Here is a 15,097-nt window from a genome sequence, read left to right as displayed (position 1 = left end):
GGATTTTACATAATCAAGAGATACTCTCCCGAGCAGGAGCCCCTCTCACACAATCAGTGGATTAAGTATTGTTTATTCTGCTGCAAGTAAACAATGAGGTGCTCCCCGCTCAGGCCTTTACATGAAAATGCGGCACTAGGGCAGACAATGCGGGGTGTCTTTTCATCTGACTTTGAACAGCTCACCCTGTGATTTCAAGTTGTTCATTTGACAGTATCTGGAAGGGTAATGGCCCACCCTGTAAATTAGCTGCTCACAGGCTGAGCCGGAGGCTGCCAGCCAGCCTTACCTTTTCTGCTACTTAGCAGAGGGGGGCCTGGACAGACAGACGCTGTGTTTACACAACAGCACTACAATGGCAGGATTAAAGGACCACAAGGAAGCCAGGCAGAAGCTCCTGCACACCCCGGCAATACTGCTGCCGAGGACGCATCTCTAAAGGGAGGTTGGTTGGTACCACTGTTATTGCATCCCTCCAGAGCCGATGTCAGCAATCATTTTTACAGCAACTACTGGGGGAGCAGAATGGAGCTGGATGCTTGTTTGCCCTCTGGTTTACAAAGAAAGGCACATCTGGGCAGATTAAGCATCACCTATTTTTGGTCATGACAAAACAGTCTGTGCTGGGCTACCTAAAGCGGTAGCTGCAGCCAGACCCAGAGCATCTGGCTCTGGGATGCCCAACATCCCGTATCTGCTTCGCAGAAGTCCTAATCAAATGACTCTACTTTTACAGTATTGGCAATAAAAAGAGACTGAGGGTGTTCTGCTCCCTGCCCTTTGTTCGTAACACAGCTGCTACGCTTACTTGCTTGTTTGAACTTTAAGGAGAGTTCTTCCTCCTTGTATTCTGCAATAAGGAAACACCAGGATTTGATGAACACCTCCTCACGTTCTGCAGGTTGCTCCACTGCCATGAGCGCACCCATACAAATGTGCCTCCTGCTCTGATACTCTAGCAAAATCTCCTTTCTCCATCTCTTTCACTCAAAAAGCCATCCCTGAGCCTCACTGAGAGGAATCATTTCAGTCACGCGAACTCAGGACTGAGAATGGTGTGCCACATTCAGGTACCTTCCTGAACCCTACAAACAGTCTTGCAGAACCCTGGAAAGCGGAGGATTACAGCCCCAGCCTGCCAAGGTTTTTAACCCATTTCCTTTGGCATTAAAGAGTCACCTTAACAGGAACCCAGATTGCTCTGCTTACCAGAGGATTTTCTGCTAGGTTGGGCCAAACAGAGAGTGTCATTTGACTTGTCTAGACTAGGTGTGTTTTAAACCAGGTAGGCAGGGCAAGTTATATTGAAATAGGCTAGCTGACCAGGGAGAACCACTGCTTCCTTGTCCTGTCCTATCTCCACTGACATGTCTTAAATTGCTAAAGCAAATATTTGGCAGAAACCTCCTTATCATCATCTGGACAAGCCCATAAAGACCAGCATCACCCTTAACTCATGCCCACAGAGCTTGACAACTGTGGCTTTCATTTAGGGACATATTTTAGTCTTTGTTGTTCAACCCAATCAAGGGTAGCAAGATCCAATTCAGGAAAGTATTATTCAAAAGCAAGTCTTCTAATTCTAGAGAAAGAGTTGCAGGAAGAGGAGCAGCATGTTTGCAGAGGCAGTGTCGTTCTGCCTTGCCACAGCAGACTGCAAAGCTGCCAAGCTAGAAGGTTGTTTATCTTTCATCCATCACTCAAAGCAAGAGAATCCATCTTTCCACTTAGGTCCATGCCATATAACTTTGCAAAGAGGTCCTATCTTCATAGAAGCTTCAAAAATGAGGCTAATGCTAGGATAAGTGTAATATGACAGCTGCTTTCTCTAAGCATAAAGTGTATGGCACACTTATCTCCGACTTCCTTTCGTGGGGGTAGCAGAGCTCTTTACAAGAGAAGAACTGTTTCAGTACTGCTCTACAATAAAAATTCACTCCATTTACCTCAGAAACAGCAAACTCTATTTAATTAACTACCATTTGCTAGACCAAGTTTAAGAAGGAACTTTCCAACTCCTTTCCCCAATAATTACAGCACTTACAATGCCTTTAAAAATGCTTTTACATGTATTTACCAAGGTTTTCTAAGTAAAAAAATGGAAAATTTAATAGAATTAATCTCATTTAATAGGATGGGATGGCTCTACTCCATGCCATTCTATTAAGAAACTGTATTCAGGAGAGAGTGTTGACACTTCAAGATGTTGAATCCTGCACCCTTCTGAAAAGATCATTAGAATCCAATGTCACAAAACAAGCTTAAAACGCTGACAAGCTTCTGCAAATGGACAATCTCCTTTTCTAAAATAGCAGCTTTTCTACACGTTTCAACTACACTTGGAATATCTCTTTTATATCTTTGTGTATCTGGCTCTACATTTTTCTCTGGTAAAAAACAGGAAATAAAAAAGTATCAGGAGTCCCAGGGGCAATTACTTGAACCAAAACACACCACCAAGCACCTTCCCAAACAATTAATAACTAATTCTAACTTGTTAAGAGAAGCTGATTTAAGCCAAAATCCAAATCTTTCCCCAACCTTTTCTGTTAGGCAGAAAAGCATAACACATTTTATTGAAAGTCTGGAATCAGAAACTCATCTATCTTCACTCAGACAACAAAACCTTTATATCCAGCCGCCGCCTTCTCCCCAAGCAGAATCATCTCATCGGTTGGTACTTGAGTATTTTATCAAGTTTTGCTTCATATTTGAAGCACCTTCAGTTTAACTTGTTAAAATTCTGCAATGTTGGCATTTTATAGTTTTTATGTAACAGTGATGGGTTTGGAGAGGAGGAAGGAGTGCGTTAATTTCTTGTAAAAACATTCCCAGCTATTAACTGGCAAGATTTCCTGCATTAGCAAAAATTAATAACATTAAGCCCTACAGCACCTTGGCGACACAAGATGAGGCAGAACATTCAAAAACCTGTTCAAAATCACAAAGAGGGGCAGTTAACAGTGCAGGGGGCTGAATGGCTCCTGCTCCTCCCCAGGAGGCTCCCTCAGCCTGTCTGGTGACCAGAAACACTCTTGGGACTATTGCTTACCTCAGCGAATTATCTGGATGTGTCTCCATGTGAGACTCCAGCCCATACTTGCAAAAAAAATCTTTGAAACACACTGGACAATGATAAACTTCATCCTCAGCCTTCTTATCCCCTTCATCCTCGACAACCTTCAGAGAAAGGGGAAAAAAAAAAACCTCACTAGAGGAAACTTTACACAAGAAATCAAACATGTAATCCATCTGAAGTCGCGGGCTTCATCTGCAACTTTGCTGCAGGTAGCCAGAAATGACTCATTTCGGCAACAGGGAGAGGGTAAGCGACAGAGCCTCTGCGCGCGTGTGAGAACGTGCACGACAGAGCAGGAGGCTCAGTAGGAGACAAAGTGTGCAGCTGAGTCACAGATACATCAGTTCTAACGAGAAACTGCGATCTGAACGACTTATAAACCCCTATGTTTATATACCACTGAACTAGCATTCCTCCCCCTTCAGAAAGCCAGGAGAGCTGTCAGCCTAAATTATTTATGCCACTGCGATGTTGCCAACTAATTCAAGTGGTCCAGGGAAAGGCAAGAAACTTCTGCATGTTTTCTGTAGCCTTCTTCCAATTACAGGGAGAAAAACATGCACAGAACAAGGGATACTGAGCTAAGTGGACCTGCTCCTAGCTTGTCATTTAGAGATAGTAAGTGGAAAAGGTTAAGTTACGTTTGGCAGCCTCCATACATTTGTATAAATGACTGAAATGCACTAAATTATTTCATAAACAAAACCCTAATGGAAATGTCTAGCCTTCAAATAAATATTTTCTGGTTGCTCTTGCAACTCCAATAATGCAGGATTACACTACTGTGAAAGGGAAATGTACTACAGGAGGTATTTTTTTCCTCTAGGTCAAGACAGAAATAGACTTATGCTGTTGCTGCTTTTGAAATACACACTGTTGTTTTAAAGTTCAAATCGCTATCCTGCAAGACTACTATAAAGCTAATTGGAGAAAAAAAAAAACCGCTGCAGCAGCAAAAGAATAGTTCATCTTCTTGTCATCCGACATCAATTATCTAATATAAATCATAAGCAAAACCAAAAATTTAAACAATAAATTATTTTTAAAAATTAATTCTTTCAATCTCTTAAATTATAAATTCATTTTCAATCTGAGACAGCAGTGTTTGCTACACAGGAAAGCATGGCATATTAAAATAGAGGCAGGGCTATAACAAGACCACATTTTAACATTTTTATGCTGACTGCATGAACTCAACAGCTAACAGTTCAGGAGGTAGCCAGGAAAGTTTCTTGCTTCGTGCCCCATAAAGAACCTTTTTTGCAGGTGTCCTCTCCTCTCTGTCCATCTCAATATCGTGACTAAACTTGCGTTTCGAAGACAACCGCCTGCGCTTCAGCGGCGACGGGGGAGTTGTGCTCGGTGTGCTGTTCGGATCCTTCTCGTGAATCTTCATGTGCCTGAGCAGGAGGAGGAAGAAGACACCGTCAGCAGGCAAATCAGGGTGGAAAGTTCACACTAATGTTAATGCCAACACCACTTCTGAAGTTTGCCTTTAAAGGATACCAGCAGAGACCCATAAACCGGACCGAATTTCTGTAAAACAGCTGGGGCATGACCCAGCGCAGGCCATCTGCAGCGCCTGGGACCGTGCGGGGCTGCGGCAGGGAGCCCAGCAGCTCTCCCTCATGCCCCAGCCCACAGCACGGCTCTCGCCCTGCTACCACCTATCCCCATCAGCACTGTGCCCACTCCCCATCACCCAAGAGGCCCTGATTCTGCCTACTGCTGCACAGTGATCTACATGCCCAGTCTCCCAGTCCTATAGAGGTCTCCTAAGTAAAAGCCTGCATCTTAGCATCCATTTCTATCAGTGCAAGAAAAGATCCCCATCCATCTCCAGCTGACTCTCCTTTTACAGTTTCATACAGTACCGCAAATGGATCTGTATATGCCAACGTCAGAGCAACTCTCCTGAAATACATTTGTTTCCTGCTCATCCTTTACACACCAGTGCACCCCAATACTGAATTTCAACCGCAGCTTCTAAGTCAAGATACACCTGGTCACACTGTTAAGCTGCAGCAGGTATGGCTTGCAAAACTCCATACTGCCAAGGCACGTTCACAAACCTGCTATTTCTTGTCACAAAGACACTGGAAATGGGAGAGGGACAAAAAATGGCTCAGGAAGTCATGAGTATCTGCATACCTGACCTACTTGCCTCTCCGCTTGCTGTATTTGCAACCTGAGGAAGACATGGTTGTCTAGTTCCAGGGTACTGCTCTCGAGCTTCTTTTTCTGAGTGCTAAAAGCTCAAACTGTAATTTATTAATTTTTTTTAAATTTAGGGCCTTTAGTCTAAATTCAAATTTATAGTGAAAAAAAATCAAACTCAGGCTTCTACATGCAATGGCAAAGTTTTGCTTCTAATAGGTAGAAATAGGGGCACAGGAGAGAGTTGCCCTTGTCCATACGACTGACTTCAAAGCAGCACAAGGGAGGCAATGTTAATGGCATTTGGGCATATCCTTCAGAAGTCACACCCCCATCTCAACTCAGGACCGTGCCATTTAACTTGACTGCACATTATCATGTTCAAACATGGAGAATGTTGTAACCTAGATGAGCCTCCTATGTCCTTATAACTGCTTGAGTGTTATGCCATAAAATCAGTTTTAGTTTTGAATGCCAAGGGCACAAGGCTTCACTGGACCAAACTGACCCATGGGCAGACTCCACTGGAGCTGCTGCGAGGACTATCTCTTCACACAGTGCTTTTTTTAACATTTCCTTTCACAATCTCTGAACCTTTTTTAAAAAAGGCATCTAAATTACCAGCTCAAACTACAGAGGGGCTCCTGAGGGCGATATGCAGGAACAGCCTCAAGCCGAAAGCACAAGTACCGATGAAAGACTAAAATGGCTGTTTGGCAATTGTCTGCTTCCAATGCCTGGCAAGCCTGGGAATGCTCAGAGGACCAGGTCAACGTGGGGAAATGTGTGTCTACCCCAGCCCCCCAGTCACACACGGGTCACACAAACAGTGGACGGACAGCAGTGGCACCTGTCAGTCACACTGTGGGACAGCCAAGGAGGAGAGAGCATCTGTGTGCAGATGTGCCCAGCAGGTTGGGCACAGCACCACAGAATTTGTCTGACCTCCTTCCCTGCTGATCGTCCATCTGGGAGCAGAAGGAAGGTTGAAGCTCCAGGGGTTTGGCTCTCTTCAGGTTTGACAGGACCCAGGGAGAAGATGGAGCACTGACACAGCCTCTGGAGTTGCAGTGCACTCCCCAGCCTCAGCCCTCTGGTAGCCCCACCACCATAGGCACCAAAACTAACTGGTTTATCTGCATAAATCCAGTGCTACCTGGTCTCACAAGACCCGCGGGGAAAGATCTACAGGTATTTCACTGCCTCACTGTCTTTATTATTTTTCTTCTTTTTTTTTTTCCCCTTATGTCATCGATCTAACTTCTTGTACCAGCTAAATCAATCCCAGAGCTTCCTATGGGTGATAAATCACCAGTGTGAGGAGCAGTTGCCTTTATTCATGCAAGAATAAAGGAGAAGAAACCAGTTATTTGTTCAAAGGGTTTCTGTCCACAATGGCTGAAGATAAAACTCGGAAAGCATCTGGGAACAACAAAATGTAGTATTCAATAGCACAGGCAAAGCAAAACCTGGAAAGTAGTCTGCTTATTTTCTTTTCATTAAAGACTGCTTTCCAGTTTTGATGACTACTTGAAAGTGAGACAGAGGCTTTTGCATGTGGTTGGCTGTCCCCCCACCCCAGACACACACACACAGCCTGCATGCTTAACCTTCTGGCAGCTTGGCTGATGCAGAGCTAATATTACTTGGCCAGTTACTTTGTAGAGAGCTGGAGAGCAAAAGCAGTCACACTATACTGCATTCACCCAGAAAACAAACAAACAAAACAAAAAAACCTGCTACGCATTAAGCGTGGGACTTTCTGTTCCCATTTTCTTTTAAAGTCTCCTTTCTGCCAGTAACAAGTATGCAGAACTCCTGTTTAGTAGCTACTCATGCAAAACAGCTTCCTCAGGGCTGATTCTTTCCTCCTGCCATTCGTCCACCTGTTGAACTCTGCCTGTTTTGATGGAGCTGCTCTACTCGAGAAGGGTGTGAGGGCACATCCACAGTGAGAAACTGAGGAGACCTCCAGGTTAACGCCGCTCCAACCTGGCACCTCTGCCTGGCATGACCTAGTGCACACAAACGCCCTGGCTCCTGCGAGTCCCAAAAGCAGCCCCACTGTGTTTGTAATATCACATACGCCAGTAAGGCAGGGCTTGCTAACGTGGGTGCAGCACCACAGCGATGGGGCCTGGCTACGGCTGGTGTCAAGGTCATCGGCTGCCCCCAGCTAGCAGTTCTGCTTCCTGCAACGTGCGTGCCTTTGCCATGCCCGAAAAGCGAGAGCAGAATTGGTACCCACAGCAAGGAATGTGGTCATCCCTTCATGTTTTAGTTTTGCATATTTGAAAGGAAGCAGGCCCAGCTATTGAGCTATAAACAGGAAGATGCCTTGACTGCACCTTTGACTTATACTGCGTAGGTCAAATATCACAGCCACTGTGATAGCTCTCTGCGTGCCATCATTAAGGAAAAAGGAAAAATCCGAAACCGAAGCAGCAGGTTCCAGAGTTCTCAAGGAGAGTCGCAACCCGTCCACGTTACAGCCAGGAGGTCTGTTCCTTTGGCAGGTTAAGCAAGTTTCACTACATCAAGTCAAGGGTGGAGAGGAAAAAAGATTACTAGAGCTACAGCCCAAGATAAGCGGGAAGATAAAGTCAAGCGGTACAAAGGATAGACACAATCTTCATCTCTCTTTTACTTTGCAACATGGATGTCATTCCGCCTCGAGAAAACTTTTAACACCCAACTCGGGTTGAACTGCAGCAGATGCCAAGTCACATCCACATCTACAACGTTAAATACTCCCTTCACCCAGGCTTTTTTTACTTAAAAAGTTTCCTAACTATAGTTAAGGAAGGGGGGGGGAAGTATTTGTGTTGCCTTATCCTCCATTAGAAGACTTTGCCTTGATTAGATCTCACATGTAATGCTGAAAATGCTCGACCTCACTGTTTAGCCTGCCAGGATACAAGGAGAACAGGAACAAAGCTGTGCTTAGAAGTTATTTTCCCATTGTGACTATAACAACATATTTTGGCCTGACAACACTGGCATACTTTGAATACAAAAGCCAGGCTCATAAGTCAGCCTGGCTTTCAGCATCTTACAATGATAAAGGAAAATGGTACAACATTCAGCAGTTCCAAAAAATAAACACTCAACACTTTAAGTGAGAATGCAGTGCAGAAAAAAGAAAGGCAAAATAAGGACATGCACAGAAATGCTCACATTCAGCCACAGATGCAGGTTACAGTATCATGTGCCAGCAGCTCTGAAGTGGCCACTACTGCAGCTTAGAAGAGAGCCACAGTCACAGCAGATGAAACTTGGGGTTTTTTTCTAATTTAAATCAATGAATTGTGTCTCTGAGCCATCCTACAGAGCAACTTAAGAACAGCAAACAAGCTCAAGAAGGTACAAGGCCCTGAAATCTGCCCATCGTATGTGGTTATTAGTCTCCACAGCATGCACGCAAGTACGTGCACACTGTGACAGTACTGAGGGCACAACGCTACAATGCAACCACGACACACAGGATGAGAGGAAGGAGATAAAAAATTGAGCTTAATACCAGGGAGGATTCCCTTGCACTAAGTGCTAGCTAGCCTTGCTTAACCTCTCAGAGGAAGTGGTGGAACTGCATTTAAAATGAGACCAGACAGAGAGCCAGAAGAATTTGCAAAGAATAATCCTGAAATGGAAAAGGAAATTAAGTCTTTTCCAAACAAGGTTTGATCCACGTCTAAACTAAACTCTTAACATTTAAGAATTGCTATGCAAAAAACGCAGACAACTTGCTACACGCTACGCGTAGCTGTACATGAAAAAGCTCTCCTCGTAATCTGTTCCCTCCCCCTCGTGCAAGGAATTTCACAGGTGAGCCAAGAGGATCCAACTGTGTTACAACTGTGTGCCAGCCAGCCCTCCCACCAAAATCACATTTTTCAACTGCTTGACTGCCTTCCATTCCATCCTCCCTGTGAGAATCACCTTCCACTTCCCTCCTCGGCCACAGCTTTCCTCTAGCCGTCACGTGGACAGGATGACCAAGATGATACGGCTCAAGAATTCCCCCAGCTTCTCTCTCTCTCTCTTTTTTTTTAATCTCCTTTTTTAAAACAAATGGGCAGGAAAAGTTTTCAGCCCCTCACTATAATGCAGAGTGTGATTTCAGAAGGGCGGATATCCCAGCAGAACAGTAGCAAGGGAATACTTTGCTACTTTTCATTGAAGAAGAGACTTTTGTAAAAACAAACAAATGCAGAACTCAGGTGCCTCAGTCCCTCTTCTCCCTGTGGATGGTGTTGGATCAGTCCCGAAGGGAGATGACTCACAGGAGGGGAAAAAAAAAAAGGGCATGTATCCTAATGAAGTGACATGCAGCTCCTGCTGGTCACATCCCAGTCTCTACCACATCTCCAAAAAGGGCTGCTTTATTTTCTTAATACTGAGAGGATTTGCATGTTGATCATACAAGCTTTCTGGAGGTCTCGGAACAGGGCAGCCTGTGGGCAGGGAACATGGGCAGGTTTTGACTGGCTGGCTCAAGGCTAGGACGAGGAGTCAAAGCATCCTGAAAGAGGCAACTGCGAAACGCAGCTGCTCCCAGTGCCGGGTCTCACTGAATTAGGAACAAAACCAGGAGCTCCTGCTTTGCATGAAGATAACCTGATCAGTACCACCCGGGCTCTTGGAAAGGAAGCATCCCTCAGCATGCGTGGGAACCCTCATCTCTGAACTCTGGGGAGAAAAACCACGCTGTAGCTGCACCCCGCGTTTCCACAGCTGCTGATGTGCTCCACATGCATAGAAGAAGGGCCTGCCTGGCTTGGAGGCCCAGGCAAAAGGAAGGTGTGGGGTGCAAAAGGGTGTATCTGCAGCCTCCGAGCAGGGTCCAGGGTTAAGTCTGGCAGCAAGCATTGCTGGCTTTCATTCAGGAGCGCTTTATGCCAGGTAGGTCTGATTAGAAGGAGCAGCATGTCCAGAGGGGGAGCAGCAAGCAATTTTACTGAGGCCTGGTTGGGAAAGTCCCAGCATCTAAATCAAGATTAATTCTTGAGCGCAGGATCCAGCGCATGTATAAACACCCTCCTCCTCCCTCACGTCTCCATGCCTGTGGAAATGCAGTGAGGAGGCCAATGAATCTGGGCACTATCAGTCCAGAAAGATGATCTGACAGTATTAGGTTCAGGCTGTGGCTTCATATCCCACATCTTAATCCAAGTTTCTCCACTTTACCACTAGATGTACCCTATACTCTACTGTATTGCACATGGCTGTTCCTCATCTCCCTCGTGATTTCTGAGCAGTTTGGTATCAAAATCAAGGGGATGATCCTCATACATCTGATACTTATCTAAAGACAAAGGAGCCACGTATCCAACCATTCAAAAACTAAGAATAAAAATCAGTGCTTTCCATCCTTCACCTTATTTAAAATGCAGCCTTTTTTCTTTCCTCCAACATAAATTGTTACTCAAGTTCACCAAACTAGTCTGGGAAGGACTGAGCTGGTCAGATGCCCTAAGTACAGTTTAGCTGATACAACTTGCTTTACTGATTCCACTGTTTTCTTCCCTGAGATAATTCACTTACATTGCTACCTTCAAATAAGAGTAAATAATCTCAAAAGACTCAAACCCCATGTTTTCAGTAATCTACAGTAAAGAAAAAGTATGTCTATTATTCAGAACATGACCAAAAAAATCTCTGTTTTCAAAAAAAAAGAAGTCTGCTTTGTCTAAGCTCCAACTTCATGCCACCGTATCAGAACCAACAAGAGTGCAGGATGCACCCAAGACAGGTTGAAGTTTGGACCACGATGTTCTTTCAGGCCCCACAGAATGAAAGATGGCTCTGAAAGAGAAGACAGCCTTCAAAACTACACTGATAATGTCTCTTTTGAGAGATTTCTCGGTCATGTCATCTTTGTCACCATTTTTATTTCATTCTGTTTAACAAGTGTTACTTCAGCCTGAACTGTCTAGAAATGCAGGAAAACACAGGCAACTCCTCTTTAAAGCTTCTGCCATTTGACCTGCAGGTGAAGTAAATCCTTAACCAACAGAAAATGAAGCAGCAGCAATTTTAGGAACAATCACTTAACATACTGCTGCTTAACCCTCTCCTTAAGAGTCTTGTGAATATGACTGGAACTTAAGTCAAAAGTGCAGTAACATTATACCCTTGGCTTAAAGAGTTTAGTCAGTTGTTTGTTTGTTAAAACATGTAGAGAATCTGTATTGACAATGCATTTCCAGTGCTAATTACCAACATCACCCACTTAAGAGAGCAATCCACGCAGCCCTTGCCAGCTGTAATCACAGGAACTAGAAAGATGCAGGTAATTTTGCGCACCAGACACAATCTGTACTTGGATGAGCTTCTGTTTGTCTTCTCTTCTTGGCTCGTCTGCTGTTTGTATCCTCAAAAAAACCCAAAAATGACCCCAAAAACCCCTCAGAGACATACACATACTTCACAGCAAGTCAAGAGGCATTCGAATCCCAAAACCCCAACCACTTGGGAAACGCCCTCTTACAACTGCGGAGCAATCTCAAAACAAATTCCCAGTACCACCAAATACTCTAGGGGTAACCAGTGCTGAACGCTAGTATGAGCTAAACAAAGAGAAGCTGAACAGCAAGAAATCTCCATGGCTATGCCAGCAAGAAACCTCTTGCAATGCATGCAGTGAAAGAGCAGGGTGGGGTGCACGGGTCCCGCGAAGGATCAGATTGGGAAGCGCTGACTCATTTCAGCCGCACGCCTGCAAGCAGGCACAGCAGGAGATCCCCAGCTATGCTCCCCATGGCACCCAGGCGCTGCAATCTTGCCGGCACAGCGGCAGGACTCCTCATCCCCATGGAGGCCCCAGCGCTTCTTAGTGCTCTGTCTGTCGGGGCTAACGCGGCCCTGGTGAGCCTCCCGGCACAGCAGCGTGTGGGTGCCCCCTTGGCGTCCCCCCGGGAACTGCTGCACCCCACGGTGCCGCAGAGACGTGCCATAAGCATTCCCCCCGAGTTCGGTGCGGGCTGCTGCGCTGTCTGTTCCCCTGCACAATGAGGTTCTCCCAGCAGAGAAAAAATAGCCTCAGAGTGGGGCGGCAGACAGCATCATTAGGATGACACGAGCGTTATTATTTAGATCCACCAAGACAAGCTGGGTGCAAAAGCCACCTGTGATTATGTTCAAATGACAGACCAGAAATCCCTTTCCAGTGCTACCAGGACAGCCTGCAAAGTTGAGCAGTGCCACGCAGCTGCCAATACGTGATACCTAAGGATATGTGATAACGCACACATGCACACAGAGCATTCTGTATTTTTAACCTAGAAGATTTTGCTTTGCTGTGAAAAAAGGCAAGTTGAAAGCATGAGTGAGAGGGAAGATACCGATCTACAAATCCAAAGGGGGGTGTGTGTGTACCATTTCTGAATAATTATGCTGTATTCACAGATATTTAGGCAACTACTTGCTGTGCAGAATCGGCAAGTTCAAACAGGCCGAGATTGATACAACTGCATTCCCAGCTTGGCTCAAAGTTACTCCTGTTCCCTACCAGCAGCATTGTCAGAACACCTCAAAGGAAAAAAAGGAGACAAATATTTGCCAGATGATGCTGTGACAGGGAAGTGATTCAAACCATGCCTCCAAAGCAAAGCCTCCCAAAGGACAGCAAGCAAAAGCATCCATTTGCAGTTCACATCAATCCTTGCGTAAGGGAGGGCAAAAGAGGAGGGAAATGCAGTGTGAGCTTCCCAGTATCACTTCGCCAAGCTGCCTGCCTGCAGTCTGCATTCAATTCAGAGCAGACCTAAACGAACAATGCAAAACATTGCAAGGACTTCTGAGCTGTAAGAAACTTTCATAAGGGAAAGGACTAAAACAAGATCCTTCTGAGGCCCAAAGGTTCTTTAAGCTCGGAGACAAAAGTTTGCTAACAACAATAAAATTAAACAGGAATAAGATTTCTTTAAATGTACCAAAAACCTGGCCTGGGACATTCTGAACTGCTGTTTTATTTCTTTTTTTTGAAAATCCGTGGTTTTCCCAAGAAAAAGAAAAATAAATATTTTTTTTCCCTTCAGTTATCATGGCACATAACCTTAGTAAATGACTTCATCATTGCTTGTTCAGGAAACTTCATGTTTAAAGAAAACAAGTGTTATTAGATGGGAAGGACAATTAAAGCAGTTTTTAATTTTAGCATCAGGAAAAAAAAAATAGGAGAGAGGAAAAAAAAAATCAGAGAAAGGATGTCAGAAGGGGAGAAAGTTTTATCCTTAAGAGCAAACACAGTTGAAGACAACCCAGGTACATCCTGACTCCTCTCCAAAACCACAGTCCCCTTTACCAACTGAGCAAGCATAAGCCCCAGCTACTTCCCAGAAGCAGGCAAAGCCCTGATGCAGTTGGTTCCCTCTCGCACTCCACTGTTGAGCAATCCTGATGGCACACAGCACAAGGAAAACAAAATAGACTGGGGACACTGCGCAGATGGAGCCGAATACCTCCCCTCAGCGCGCACACACACACACACACAAGCAAGGAAGCTGCAGGAGATAAGAGAAGCACATCTTTGCTAAAGCAGGGTCTCCGCATCACCCTGCTATCAGTAGTCGCCAAGAAACTCGAGGGGCAAGGAAGTATGGGGTTATCGCTGTGCACACACAAGTTGTGCAAACTTTCCCAGCGCTGCGGACGGCATCCTAGCAGAGAGGTTTCACGTGCTCAGCCCATTTCCTCTCCTGTTCCTGAACATGTGGTCCTCCTTCCTCACCAGCAATGATCTCACAGCGCTCCCCCACCACGCAGAGAACAGAGAGGCACTAGGAAAAGGTTTCAGGTCGTCTTACACGTCTGTTTAGTCAAGTGCAGTAGCTGCAGACATAAGCCCCTGCATGACTTGTGCTACTTTACAAGAGTTTGGGAACTTCTGCTCTCAAGTGAAATTAATCTCAGTGCAGTCCATAAGCAATATGGATTGCTTTACACTCTCTACCCTCAGTTTGAAACTGTCAGAAATGACGACACATTGAGGTGGTTTGATGTCAAAAAATGAGCCACACAGAAGTTGTACGCCTACTCTGTTTAAGACATCTTTCCATATGTAGCACTGGAGAGCTCCCTCTTTAGAATTTACCCCCAAAATCACTGAGAGTGTTTAGAAAACTTCAGCTAAGAGAGCAGCCTGAAGAACTCAGTGTATCTATAGATGCCCTCAAGAAAGAGAAAGCACATTTGCATACTGTGTGCTATTTGCCAGCTGTATAATGGCCCTACTACTTCATAGACAGTGTCTCTGCCTAAGCTGTGTGCATCATGCAGGTGAGCATCACGGCTGAAAAACCTGAGTGAAAGGCCCTAAACCCAAACACCAAGATTCCTCTCACTGTTCTTTACAGCTGGATTAGTTTTCCCAAATGCTGACAATCTACTATAATAGCCTATTTTTTAAAAGAGAGGAGAAAAGAAAGAGGAAAAAACCTGCTGACCCTGAGAGGAGGTACACTCTGCAGTTTGCTGGTTCCAGCATGCTGAACTAGAACAGGTTGAGCAGGTTAGATACTGGGGAGAGAAAAGGTAAAGCTGGGAGACACACGTTAAAGGTGGAATGACAGGAACCACAAATGCAGTCTGAGATAGACTTTTTCCTCATTCTCATCAGTACTTGGCTCAGGAGTCTTTTCAGACAGCAGGAGGAACAGAGCAAACACACGCTCATTAGAGAAGTGATGCAAGTATTTCTGACGTGCACACACAACAGGCTGAGCAAAGATCACCTTAACATTCAAACTCTCCCAGCAAACTTTCTCACCGCCACCATTTTCTGCACAGAATCACCCAACAGAAGTGCAAAGCTAGAAGAAAAACCACCAGCCCTAACACTAAAAAAACAAGTTAACCTTG

At 45.0% G+C, this 15,097-nt stretch overlaps 1 protein-coding gene across 1 annotated transcript in view; it reads right to left on the bottom strand.

Annotated features, from left to right (window-relative positions):
* Positions 1-15,097, bottom strand: part of RREB1 (ras responsive element binding protein 1) — a 64,446-nt gene that overhangs the window by 33,780 nt on the left and 15,569 nt on the right. Inside the window, exons 5-6 of the mRNA XM_010180273.1 lie at positions 4,335-4,479; positions 3,053-3,180 (exon numbers count right to left, since the gene is read on the bottom strand). Coding sequence (XP_010178575.1) covers positions 3,053-3,180; positions 4,335-4,479 — 273 coding nt within the window. The remainder of the gene's footprint in view (positions 1-3,052; positions 3,181-4,334; positions 4,480-15,097) is intronic.

Source organism: Mesitornis unicolor, unplaced genomic scaffold (genome assembly GCF_000695765.1).
Source record: "Mesitornis unicolor isolate BGI_N332 unplaced genomic scaffold, ASM69576v1 scaffold46782, whole genome shotgun sequence".
NCBI classification, from domain to species: Eukaryota; Metazoa; Chordata; class Aves; order Mesitornithiformes; family Mesitornithidae; genus Mesitornis; species Mesitornis unicolor.
Note: the sequence above shows the minus strand (reverse complement) of the source record. Positions and strands in the feature narration are given on the sequence as shown.